This window comes from Scophthalmus maximus, chromosome 14 (genome assembly GCF_022379125.1).
Source record: "Scophthalmus maximus strain ysfricsl-2021 chromosome 14, ASM2237912v1, whole genome shotgun sequence".
NCBI lineage: Eukaryota > Metazoa > Chordata > Actinopteri > Pleuronectiformes > Scophthalmidae > Scophthalmus > Scophthalmus maximus.
The window spans coordinates 12,212,742-12,226,522 of record NC_061528.1 but is presented as its reverse complement, the minus strand read 5'-3'; the positions used below and the strand labels follow the sequence as shown (position 1 = coordinate 12,226,522).

Here is a 13,781-nt window from a genome sequence, read left to right as displayed (position 1 = left end):
TCTCCGCAGCTTGTGAGACTCGTGCTGTGCCAGACCTGCTTGTGAAGCAGTCTGAGAACAAGGACGCCTTTTGATTTGGTGTGTATCTTCTCCTGTGTGAGTGTGTGTGTGTGTGTGTGTGTGTGTGTGAAATAGAGAGAGAGCTCTACACTGCTCAAGGTGCCTGCCAACTGAACGACTTTGCTACGAGGGATTAACAGTTGCAGTCATCTATCTCTTCATGAAATCTGTCCGTCGCTTTTGAAAAAGGGAAAAATGCTGAAGCTCACGCAACCATGAGTTGCACGCACACACACACACACACACACACACAGTCCATTCAAAGACTTTACATGTGCTTGCATCATCGTCCTTCTAATTGAGCTCGCTTTCCTGTGCATGTCTCAGCCTCCATACACGCCCATGTCTTCCTCTTTTCTTTACTTTTCTTCTCCCACTCTGGGTTGTCATCCGGTCTCTCGGGCAGTCGGCTGCACACTCCACCTCTTCATCACCAACCAGAATGGGTGATGTACATTTATATAAACTGATTAGCATTTCATCTCTGCCTTGCCTTTCTCTTCACACTTGCAGAGTACAAAGAATCGATAGACACAATGCAGGAGGAAAGGAGAAGCGTGGAGAAATCAATCTGGACTGGAAGTCAAGGTGAGAAAGGCACTTGCATTGTCTCTTATAAAATCAGCTGATAGACAAAGTGAGGAGAAGATTGATTGGGACAGAGACCTTGAAAACTTGGCAGGACTGCTTCTGTCATTGGCGTGGCGTAATAAGGGGGAACACGAGGGTCGAAGGTGCAAAGGTCTTTCTCCAACCAATATTACATTTATTTGCCTTGTTCTTGAAATGCGCTATACAAATAAACTTCTTCTTCTTATTTATTTGTTCTTAAGGCCTAGTACTGAATGCACTAATGCAAAGGTCGTCTTTTGAGCTCCCCATTTTGGTATTGAGTTTTCTTTTGGAAGTCATTCCTCTACGTCTGTGTATCACAAGTGAGGGAAGGTGACAAAGGAGGGAACGATGGAAACAGAAAACGCAGGACATCCTGGGAGACAAACGGCGACAGCTAAAGTGATGACTCAATTCTAGTGTGTCTCACTTCGCTTCCGCCGAATCTCTGGTGAGAGTTAGTCATCTCTGAGTCAGGTGTTTGAATTCATATCAACTGAAACTGAAACTTTCGCACACAATTCAAACCAAGGGAGAAAAATAAGATGTGAGTTTCATTAGGATTTATTCATATGAAAATAATATAACAATAATAGGAACATATGACATGTTTCAGGTGCGGGACCGTGGTCAGTGTAATGCCAAGGGCTGTCCCTGAATTAAAAAAAAGAAGAAAAAAAAGAAAAGATTTTTATTTGAATTTGAACTGATACTTGATTTGTGCTCTCTGATCACTCTTTTGTTAAATTGATTTTTGACACGAGGGACCTCTGCAAATGAATGGTCATGCAAAAATTACTTTTACAGCCAGTGCTTGTAGCATTGTATCAATACATATCTGTGAACATTATAGTGATTTTGGCTGATAACTCTCCAGGAAATAAATTGAAGGACAAGAAAAAAAAAATTAGTCCCAGCCTAGCTTCATTTTACTAACTGACTAATAATGGGCTATCTCACTAAATTCATATTTGAGTGTATTTCTTATAACACTATGTCCATCACAACATCAAAACACCTATTCAACACCCTATTCCATACCTACTGTAATCTTCTTCTAAAGGTGCATTACGTGAACTTTCCTGCCCCACAGCACTAAATAACTGTGACACAAAGTCAACATCCCCCTTTCAGTCGGCATCACAAGTCGTTTCCCTCTAAAGCCCGTAGAGCAAGTAACAATGCTGTTTTATTATTTATGAAGTATATGAGTATATATTAGATATATAGGTGTCTTACTAGTCTCTGCTGTGACAACATGACTCCGTCTGTTGCTGCTGTAGCTGTGCCAGAGACACGTCCATGCTATTTAATTTCTTGGCTGCTGATAGAGGTCAGAACAAGTCATTTTTGCTTAAACGCCCCATTTAACCTTGAACAGTGATGCAGTTCACTTCAGCCTGACCAGAAAAAAGGTGGTCAGAGCCATGTGTTGATGCCTACGATTATCCTTGGTCCTCACTGGAAGGTACTTGATAGGAATGTGCTTCTGTGTAATCCTTGATTGTCGAACACTGTCCTACCTAACTACTCATCGTGTTGGTGTCAGTAAAGTGCAGACAAACTGTGAGCTGGCTATTTTGTATTTCTTTTTTCAATAAACGCAATAAACGCAGAGTCGTCACAGCAGCTCGGAGCTCAGTGATTAACGGGTTAAAAGGCTGATGTGCTTTAGGCCCACAAGAGGTAGCTGGCCTTGTGGTTATTATGTTGAAGTGTCAGAATAGCCAACGTGTGTGGGTGGAGCCGCTGAACCGTGAAGAAGAAATGGCACGCTTATCCGCCTCTTGAATGTTCAATTAGAATAAAGTCTGACGGTCAGAACGCTAAGAATTACTTAACTGCTTATTATCACCATGAAACCTACTCAAATCTCCTCTGATCGCACATGGTTTATCTCCAGTAATATATACCGACAGTAAACGTTCAGAAACTTTTCACTTTTTCTCTGCAGGAAGGGTACCTATTTTTCGCCGTATAATTACCATGTACAAAAGGTTCATGTGGGTCACAGTGCATGTGCTTGATATGCATGTGCTTCCTTTTTCTCCTCTATTGTAATAAGTTGTTAAAATTAACTCCATGCAGGGGACACGGACAGAGCAGAGGTTGTGTGAGAGAGTGCAGAACGTACAGTCCTCGGCCACCCGCAGGACAACAAATTCAAATCCAAACAACCCGACGTAGCCCTGCTGAGGTGTTGGAAAGGGGGCTTTGTTTTCCTATTGGTCCATGTAAAATGAATCCTCTAGTATTATTCTCATTAATATGCTTTTGTGCTGTGAATCGCACTCCCTCTCAGCTGGTGTCCTTGTCCATATCATGACAGTTACACAGTTGTTTCGATCTTTTCAATGATCTCTATCATAGACTTGGAGGGAGAAAGCACAGAGCAGTCGTCTTGATCCCAGAGGCTGCCGGGGCTGGAGTTTCCCTCTGAGCTCAACTCGTCGTCGTCCTCTTCCTCGCTCTCCTCCTCGCAGGACTCCAGGAAGTGTAGACCCAGCGCGTTGATGCCAGAGTCCTCGGAGCTGGACGGAGAGGAGCAGTGGTCCATTTTGGGGCCTTTGATCTTATCCAAGGGGGAGGGGTGTTTGTGTTCACTGCACATCTGCTGGACTGGCTGCACAGGCGCAGGTGAAGCCGCGTGTTGGGTCGGCGGCGCGGGCTTGACCGGTTGCCGATGCTGAGCGGGATTTTGGGGCATCTGCGATGTAGCCGGAGCTGGTGGGGGAGGGGTAGGAGGTTGAGGCGGTTCTGGTATGGGAGGCGGGGGGCGCTGCACGTAGCACATCTTCCCGCTGATGCGCTTGACGATGTAGTCGTCCACAAACAGGTCCGCGATGACGCAGTATTTGGGTGACTCCAGGTGAGGCGGGGACTGGAAGCAGGGGGCGAGCTTCAGGAAGCGCTCAGCCAGAGAGACGGACAGGTCGATGGTGTTGCTGTACTCTGAGTCAACGAGTGGCACGGTTGTGCTCGGGAGCCGGCACACATTGGTCATGGGCTGGTACACGTATTTGCCTAAAGGTGGGAAAGGAGAAAACACAGGAGATCACTTTCATTGTTTAGATGTCACTTAATGACCAAATTATATATATACATATATATAATATATACGTATATTTAAACGTATACTACGAATACTATACTATACGTATACTAAATACTATAATATCAAAAAAATAATCAAATGCCTATTGTATGTGAAAGTTGTTGCTTGATAACATAATCTTTCTAACCCACAAAAAAATTGCACCTAACTCTGCAGTTCCCTTGTGCATTTGAGAATCTTTTGGCTTATTGATTTGGTTTTCTGCCCCGCAACTTCACTGCTCACTCTCATCAACATGCATCTTTTTCAGCAAAAACACAAAAGCTCTCAATATCCACTGTACACAAAAACAGACAGTAAAGTTAGAGCCATGCACCTAGTGAGCGTCGTGGAGCATTGAGCAGCTAAAGAGACAGATACAGGACCAACACAGGTTTACAAGGAGAGAGAATATTAGACTGATTATATACGTCAGATGGACAGAATCACAACTCTTGATGAATGCTAATGCTGCTCCTCGTCGACTGGATGTTGTGCAACTGTTTGCCAATATGTTCACAAGGTGACAATACAGAGTTTTGTTTCCAGGTTGTTTCATTTAAACACACACACACACACACACACACACAGTTGTTGTCTGTTTGTATTTTTGAGCATTGATATATTCAAAATCCGTGAATTTGATGACACTGGAACTTATACAGTATATATTCAGTCATCTCATCAAATATGAAACCTACTGTATATTGATAAAAACACACTTGGCTCTGGGGTAACAGCAGCTAACAGAGCAACATACAGCAGCAGCAGCAGCGGCAGCATGGTCTCAGCCAAGGACACGCTTTTTGAAGATGCCAAACTTGGGCAGTGAGCATATCGTGTGTCTGTAATAACCAATCATCTTTCCACCTGAGTAGAAACTGCTGCCAGAGGGAAACATGTGCATCAATCATTTTTTTCCCCCGCTTCAGAACTCCTGCAAAAGTAATTTTTTAAAAATGACGAAACCACATATAAAATTAAGGCCAATGTTCAGAAATCTCGACGTGGTGCCGAATTTCATCTGGATTACTAACACGGTGGATTAGAATGATGTAATGTGTTGCACCACTTGAATCCTCAAATATATACATTTGATCTGGAGAGGGCCCACAGGCATATGACAATTAGCACACCTTCCATTTAAAGGTATGCCTCCCATTGTGGCATCTCATGTACAGGTGGTGTGTAAAAATGACTGCTCCCAAATATTACACGTTGTTCTGAGGCCCACAGCCTCAGACTCGGGGCTGTGCTGCCTGAACAGTATGGCTCAGATGTGCGTTTAACTGGCTCCCTGGAGAGCAGAGACACTACAGAAGATGAGAGGCCTACGCATCACTTCCTCTCACTCTGCGTCCCTGTCTTTTGTTTCCCCGACTGGGGGACCCAGTCAGTCAATCTCTTTTGCCGGGGCTAGTGTGAACAAGGTGAACTACTTTCAAAGTGAGGGACTGGGTCTGTTTTGCATTGCTGAATGGACAAAGAGAATTTGTAATGCTGATGAAACATTTATTGAGAATGAAGTCGACTAGACTTCACTAAATTCATGTGGCCACCTCATTATCTGAGCCACAAAATGTATTCTCCACCATTGTGAAGAGATTAAAGGAGGCTGTGACTCACGTTTCATGTCCATTTACTTTGGAAACATTGTTAAAGCAAAACACAGGAGCTAATGTTGATGCAGACGAGAGGGGAAAAATAGTCGTCGTCCCCCGTTTAATGAGAGAAACTCAATGGTCCATGTTCAGACGGAGACGAGCCCATTCAGGCAGACAAGATAGAGGCCACAAATGAGCGCTAAAGCTGCAGAGGGCGATGTGTTGACATTTCGTTTTTTGCATATTACATCTAATTGCATTCATCCATCTGGAGTTTCAAATACAAAGAGCAATACAAGGGGACGGACAGATGCTCAGGCATACAATCAAACAGACAGGGCATATGGAACGAACACCACACCAACACTGGCCGTCCTGGTTGGCCTTGTAGAAGACACACAGGCTGTCTGTAGATTTAAAGGTTGTCGGCAGAACGCAGAATTAGTTTGCATTTAATTTGAAATATCACTGTTTCGCAGAGTCCCAGATGATAGTGAGTTATATGTCTGGCAAAAAGGAAAAGTGGAGAATCTGCTTCAGAGGAAGCCTCTGAATCTGCTTCAGAGGCAAAACACAACTTTCTGCAGGCTGTAGATCCCAGGGTTTTGATCATTACACATGCTGTTGCTATTATTATTATTATTAAATACTATATAACAAAATAATATTTCACATACATGGATCCGCAAGGACATTCTGCCCACCAGAACCATGATGAAGGTTGGTTTTAACAACTGGGTCCCTGTCTTGTTTGTATCATGCTCATGCATAAACGTTGAGGATTTAATTTCTTGCCAGTGGTTTCACTCCATTCCTCTGAACAGCCGGGGGCGGTAACACACAAAGGACCGCGAGTAAGATCGTAAACAGGCCGTTGTCCAAGTGAGAGTTCCATGTTGTTTGCTGTTCACTGAGAACTGAGAGCAACAGTAGCTGACAGCCAGCGAACGCTGTCGGTGCAGCTTTATTGATATTCAGTTGTAACCTTCCGTGTTCCCCAGTGTTGAAGTCATCACATGACAATGTCAGATGTAAGACGGCCTCTGCTCGCTCGCTCGCTCGCTCTCCCTCTGCTCTGTCACTGTGTGAGGTTGTGTTTCTATATTATCAAAGATGAGGCGTCCGAACAAAAAGAAGAAAAAGAAAGAAAAAAATAACAATATTTACCAAACTGAAGACATTGAGGCAAATTTCAGTTGTTAGTTTAGGGTTAGAACATTTTTTTTATTGAAGAATAATGCTGAAAATATTGTTTTGTTTTTTATTTTTGTCCTTCACACCTGAAGATGTTGACCTTGGTCATGCCTTTGTTGCAGTGTATACATTTGAGCAAGTTAGTTTTGGTTTAACATTGCAATTTAGGTGGAGTAAATTGAAAAGTCCGAAAGGTCTGGATAAGCAAGTTAGGTGTGAAAGTGCCCTTAGTTAATGTCCCAAAACTTTCTGACTGTCTTACCCTATATGTCCAACTGAAGGAAGCAGTCGCAAAAATACAAAGTTTAATCAAGCATTCCTGACATATCGAGTTCACGAGAACGAGACGGACAGACAGAATAGACCAACAACCCCTCTGGTCACGGATGTCACCCGTGCAGTGGCAATAATAGCTGGGCACTTTTTTTTTTTAAACAAATGTTATTCCAAAAGGAGTAAATAGCGCGTTTGGTTGGGAACTATTTTCAGCTGGGGATTTGGTCTTTTTGTCGGATTGGTTGACAAAAAGGATAGAAATCTGATTCCACCAGATTATGCCTTAGCAGTGATGATTAAATTCTAACATTCCTCATCCTTTTTGTTGTTTTGCAGTGCATTTCTTGTTCCTCCAGGTAATTGGCCAGACAAAGGCAGCGTGATGTCACGAGACATTCCCAGTCCTGTTACACTGGAGAAATGAGCAATCAGAGAGTAAATGTCGAGGTTTTGAGTCAGCGCTACAGAATCAAACAGTAGGAGCTCCTCTGCAGACCGGCCGCTTAACAACCTACAATCACACTGAGACAAATACATTGTGTAGGAAACACAGACAAAGTGCTGTCCACTGACTGCAGCCTCAACTGGCCAGAAAAATATGCAGCCACAGAACATGCTGCACTTTGAGTAAAAAGAATGATTCCTAATTTTCTCTCGACTGGAAAGTCTATTAGTGCGTTAACATTGATCCCACTAAAAGCAACAATTTCACAGAGGAAGCTGTAGGAGATCACTAACTAAAGGCAATAGAAACCAGGCAGTGGGGTGCATCGAACAAAAGCAAATAACAGCTTTTCACTACAAAGATGTAATTATGAATGCACGATTTCTGCAGTTAAAAGCCGTGGAGGTGATTCTCTCCCCTGCTTTACAGTCAGGCGTCAAACGTGGAGCTATACAGAGAAAGGTGTCCAGGGATAGGAACATCACACAACGCACCTGTAATAAGTTTTAGGGAAACTACGGAATAATTATTCCAGTCATTGTGATAATTAGTTGGCTTCATTAAAGAGTTGGAACGAGGAGATAGAGAATGTTACGTACAGGCGGACGATGCTTTTAAAGGATGATTCATAGTGAAAATCAGGAGTGCAAGAGGTTAATGGGAAAGCGGTACAGCAGGCAGCTCACTCCTGGGAACTTAGAGATTGCTCTCTGGAGGAGTTAGTTCAGCGGAGGAGGAATGAGGAGCTCGGCCAACTCCTCTGCTTCCACCTCCCTCCACCTCGTCTGTCCTCTCCGGTGCCCGTGGCTGGCCGACAACTGCACAGTCTGGTTTAATACTGGAGATAGTCGTCTCCCTGAATAATGCAGCATGTAGCCCATCAGCCTCTCACTCCCCTTCACAGAGCTTCAACATCACTCTGTCCAAATTTCAGCTCTGCTCTCCCCCCTCAGACTGCAGCCGGGGGGGAATATTGGAGACAGAGGTTTGTTGTTGACAAGCTCAACATGTAGTCAAGAGGAGTGAGCACGACTGTCTTTCACGTGTAATTTTAATATCATCTCAAATCAAATGACCGAGTCATTAACAACCCCCTCAGTTGTTCCTGGGTTTTTTTAACGTTCACGTCAAAGTCCAGCGGTCTTCATGAGCAGACTGATGCTCAAAATGCGACGTATCAGTTCACGGCAGCATGTTGGCAAGCTGGGTGAACAAAACTATAATAATCTTAGCAGATTGTTATCATTCGTCACCACAGCTGCTGCACCCATTTGGCTCGTGCATACTGTCTGGTCACACATCCGCAGCCCTTTGTGTTTAAATCTGGCCAACAAAGGGGCCAAAGCTGGGGCAGCGACACACTCGACACGAGTTTCGGGTTTCAGCGAAAGGGGACGCTCTGACCCAGCGTCATGTGAAACTCCTTTCCTGTTTCCTGTTTCCTGCCTCTGTGCTCCAGAGGCCGAGGCTGTTCTTGACTCACAGCCAGTTAGAAATCCAGTGTTTAGTCTGTCACCATTGTGAAAAAAATGCAACCCTCTGGATTGTGTTTCCCACAGCAGACATTAGGGTTCAACTCCCATAAAGGCCTTAAAGGAAATGTTCAGATTTCTTTAAGTCTGCCCTCCTGACACAATACCACCATGGCCATTTTTACTTTTAAAGAGTTACCGTTATTTCCACTTGTCGTTACTGGCTGTGAAGTGATCCCTTCCTAAGGCACCAACATTGTAAGAAATGGGTCCTCGATCAACTGTTTGACGTAGAAAAACATAAAATCAACTACAGGGCTCTAGATTGATCTCCAGGACAAGCCTCACCATCTATTTATTCTTTTTCCTACTTTGACGTGATAAAAAGGTCTGCTGTTAAAATTGCGGGTCTCTTTGTTAATGCAAGACGGAGGAAGCCACAGCGAGCTGCTCTGAACCGCATAGTTATGAGCGATAACCGTCTGAGAAGTAGCATTTAGATTCAACACCATGAATGGGAACGTCTGCCGTTAGCTTTGTCATGGGCGAGCGAAACAGCAACGAGCTGACGTTTCTTTCGTTTGAAATGATAACACGAGCGTCGCCATTCATTAAAGCTGACTTAATTTGAGAAAGTGACCTTGTTTTTGTGCAAATATCCCTTTGAAAATTCAGCTCAGAGCTACTGTGAGGCTTGTCACAGTCATTTTAGAGCCAAATTCCTCGTCCTCTTTGTTTTCTCTGAGAGCTTGCTGAGCGGTGATGGGCAGAGAGTACCACAAACAGGGAATGTGGACTTGCATTAAGGGAGACTTGAGAAAATCCAAACCTATCCTCTCAAAGATGAGAGAAAACTTTGAGCTTTGGTGCGGCTCTGCGTCCATCATTGAGAGACCAGCAGTCAAACTAGTTGAAGCACTGAAGCTTCCCAAGCATGAACAATCGATCAGGAAACATCCTCTCCGGCCTGTGCTGACAATATATTGATCCTTTAATAACAGGCAAAGATTTTTTATGATTCAGTACTGTAGTAAATTTTGATTTGGTCACCAGACCAATCAATCAAGGTCAGAGTTTTACCCAATAAGCCTCCATGTTTCCCTTTAGAAAGATTCTGAACTACAGCCGTGTAGTGAGAAAGACAGGACCACTGGGGAAGTCTGTCAGACACATCCCACTTTCCAGTATCCACAACAGAAGTACCTCTAAGGTACAAAATTAGAGCTGACGGAGAACGAACAGGCTGACAAGACCGTTCAGGAGTCGTTAGACTTAGTTAGATTTTTGTTAATGAGTGATTCATTGCCCTGCCTGGTAATTGTAATCAGTTGGTAGCGGATAAAGAGACCGAAAAAAACATTCAGACCAGGTGGTTCTAGTGCTGCTGTGAGCTAAAACTCTCATCAGACATGACATATTGGCAGTGACACTAAACACAGCTAATTACCACTAATGAGAGGCTTGGACTGATGTTGTCACCAGCTGGGAACACCGCCTCCGCCTACATCCAATTCCTGTTTCCCCCATTTTCTCTGCCGGAGGTTTCAACAGGGCTACAACTAAGTAGAAATTACTGGAAGGCCATCTTGCTTCAGTCTGCAGAGCTGATTTGTGACCTCCGAGTACAGGAACCAGCATTAGAAATCGGAGAAGTAAGGAGCCACGTCAGAGGTAATTACAGCATTCTGCTCTAAAGGTAAGAAAACAAATAATTTGTGTTTAAGAATTTAAATGCTGAGCCAAGTGACCCTTTGTATTCGTTTCCCAGGAAACCTATTAAAAATGTAATTAAAAAGGCAGTCTCGCAAGGCTCCCCGTGGTGAATGCACAATTATCAGCTTCAGAACAAGTTTATACTCCAGGCAATAATCATAGGCACATTCAAAATGGAAACGGGATGAGATAAGGGCTTAACAACTATGTCACTTGTTTTGAATCCAGGGGTGTGAGCCGAGCAGAGCAGGCGGGTTCGCATGCAGGAGCACGCCTGCTACACTTTTCTCACTGGGTGTCCTGGTTCCGCCTGATTCAGCAGTCTAAGCTGGTTTACTCTCACCGCGGTGCACGCAAGGCCAACCTGCGAATTACAGTGCGTGGAGACATGAAGGTGAGAAGCTCTATTGTGATGTGATGTGGCCGTCCCTTCAAAAGCATAACAAGCCTGAATTATACAATGGGGCCCATGTTCACTGCACAGAACCTTTTGAGTCAGAGTGATGAATATTTCAGAGCAGAAAGGAGGAGCGAGTCCGAGTGTTGACAAATGACGCAACACTGAGCAGACTTTGCCGAGGATCTCAAATCCCGGATGTGGCTCCCGTAATGAACACTGGAGAGAATTCATCATTTTTCTGCCACATCAGATATTTTCAAATCACTTGGCTCATTCTGAACAGAGGCGGGCATCTAAATCCAATGATTACATGGCAAAGATTACAATGTGACCAGAGCAGTTGTACACTGTAAGCCCTGGCCGACTGCTGCGGAGTGGATGGTGATTGTGTGTGTTACACTGATCTGAGGATTTTCAGCGCAGCCAGCGATGGGGGGGTAACTTGGGGCAGTACAAAGAGATGGACATCCTGTCGCGTTCAAGCTACTGGGAGTCTGTGCTGGTGTGAAATGTCACGTGGTGGTGTCAAACGGAGAGGAAATGTCTGGGGCACATAGGTGTCAAACATACTACTGACATTTCTCAAAGATTGCCCATGCTAAAGTGGAGCTGTCAATGCAACAGTACTACAGATTATACTTACGAGTTAGTAAAACACCACCAAAATGTGGCCTGTGATGGAAGAATGGCCGCTGATTTTGTCTGATAACTTGTGATGTTATTGTGGCCAAAAAGAAAATTCAAAGAATAATGTTGCCATAATTCTACATCTTTCTTTGAGTCAACAAATCTCATGTAAAGACCAAAACAAAGAATTCAGCATGCTCGTCCATCTCTTTCCGACATCCTGGCACTGTGTGTAGCACTCAAGTCTGGTTCCTTTCTACTGAGGATGTAAGTCTATAAAATGAAGGCTCACGGATGTATATTTCATTACTTAAAAAATGGCATAGTCATTTCCTGGGCAGCTGGACACTGTACTTCCCAGTTATTGTAACTCACAGAGAAATAAAAAGTGCATTTTGGGTATTTGACTATTTTCAGCTGTGGATTAATACACATTTGGTGCCCTAGTGAGTGCCCAGCCGTAGCACCCAGTTGGACGTCTCTGGTATTGATTCAAAATAAACAAGAGTGCCCATGTTCATCGTTTTTTTATAGTTTCTGAACAACAGCGAGGGTCTGTGGCACAGGGGGATTAAGCTACATCAGGCTTTGGCTACACAGGCAGCACTTTACCTGTTAGTAGTACCAGGTCATCGTCGTCATTTCATGGGATTTGTTGATAATAAGAAAAATACAGAATCACACGATACTTTTAAAGCAGAAATGGAACTCACGATTCACGTGATGTGACATCATCACAGTGAAAAGGAAACGAAGGCTGAAAGTGGATTCAGTCAGTCAGTGTGATGTTTTGGAAAATATGCTCTCATATTTAGGAAAAGCGAGATGTGTGTAGACTGTCTTTTATCGCATACGGTCTTCATAAGATGTAAAACAGACTTATTATAAACAGGGACGCATAGACACTTGTCTGTGTGACACAAATTGAAAGACAGTCACACAGGGTATCAAAAATTAAGATAACTTTAGATATTCATGTATATTTCACTCTTAAACACTTGTAAATCTAAAATTGTTTTTTTAATCTGTGGATATACATATAAAGAAGGTAGAATATTAAGGTGTGAGACTCGTATGAGACTGACGCCTATAGATACGCCAATATCTAATGCTGGATGACTGTATTTATGGCGTCTGTTATGGACACTAAATGTTCAAGGCCTGTCCTAAATATGTTGACAGTGTATACTGGCAGTCGGGGCAGGATATCAGAATTTAGCCCAGTCTACAGAACAAATAAAATCAATAAAACCAGGTAAATAAAAAAGCCAAGCACATGAACCATGACCTAAAACATTCATATCCCTACTCATGAATATTGCAGCCTCCATTGTTTAGAACACATGAGCCATTCATATGAAGGGGACCATTTGTAGGTTTGACCCTGGTTAAGAATGACTACGAACTTATACCTCGATTTTAATTGTACAGATACAGACAAGACCGTCAAATGAATGTGAAGTTCAAGGGGGATATCAAATAACACCACATCTGAGGAGTCAGGTCAGCTGAGGAGACAGACCACCTTTACACAACCTCTCATAGTGACTAACACGGTGCCTTCATCAGCATCTGCTCCATGTTTCTCCTCTTCTTTCGGGTCAGTACGAGTACGTGTTTTCATTTCCATGGAACGGAAGCTTCTGCATTCATAACATGGCGCTGAGAGCCAAGTGCCCAGCACATTTTTTTTTCTTTTCCATTACGGTGACAGTGAGACAGATTTGCGGTGATATCAAACTTACAGTGACACCAGCCCAAGTGGCAGCACCAGTGCAGCTTGAAGCACTTCCCGTGGCTGTGCGTCGCGCAGATGGAGAGTCCGTCGCAAGGCAGGAAGTCTGGTCTGCCCGCGCAGCTCTTGGCCAAAGCCTGCGCCTCGTCCAACTTCTCGCTCTTCGGACACTTCTGTGCTCCCGACGTGGCCATGTCAACATTTCCTGAATCCGAAAAAGAAAAAGAAGGGGGAAAAAAAGACCCCGCACAGAACGCACGCAGCCTCGTCCGAGTGAAACTACAACATAACCGCGAGGGACCGAGTCGAGGTGTTCACGTTCCGCCGGCTCTCTGAATCCGAACGCAGCTGGACTAGAGCTCAGCCGCGGAAGGAGGAGGAGGAGGAGGAGGAGGAGAGGAGCGTATTGGAGCGACGAGTGGTGTCATATTCAGAGCCTCCCATGGTCGTGATCCACACGCCGCTGCATCCTCCCCTCGCGTCGGGAAGCTCCTCTGCGCGCCGGTGACGCGCGTGCGGAACAAGGGCGCGCAGCTGAACTTCACCACA

General features: G+C 44.1%; 1 protein-coding gene across 1 annotated transcript; it reads right to left on the bottom strand.

The window, feature by feature from the left end:
- Nucleotides 1-1,220: 1,220 nt before the first annotated feature.
- On the bottom strand, nt 1,221-13,781 carry zgc:162707 (UPF0524 protein C3orf70 homolog B). Its single transcript, XM_035603814.2, has 2 exons — nt 13,243-13,781; nt 1,221-3,696 (listed from the first exon to the last, which is right to left on the bottom strand). The coding sequence occupies exons 1-2, from the start codon at nt 13,424-13,426 to the stop codon at nt 3,002-3,004; spliced, it is 879 nt and encodes a 292-aa protein (XP_035459707.2). The 5' UTR covers nt 13,427-13,781; the 3' UTR covers nt 1,221-3,001.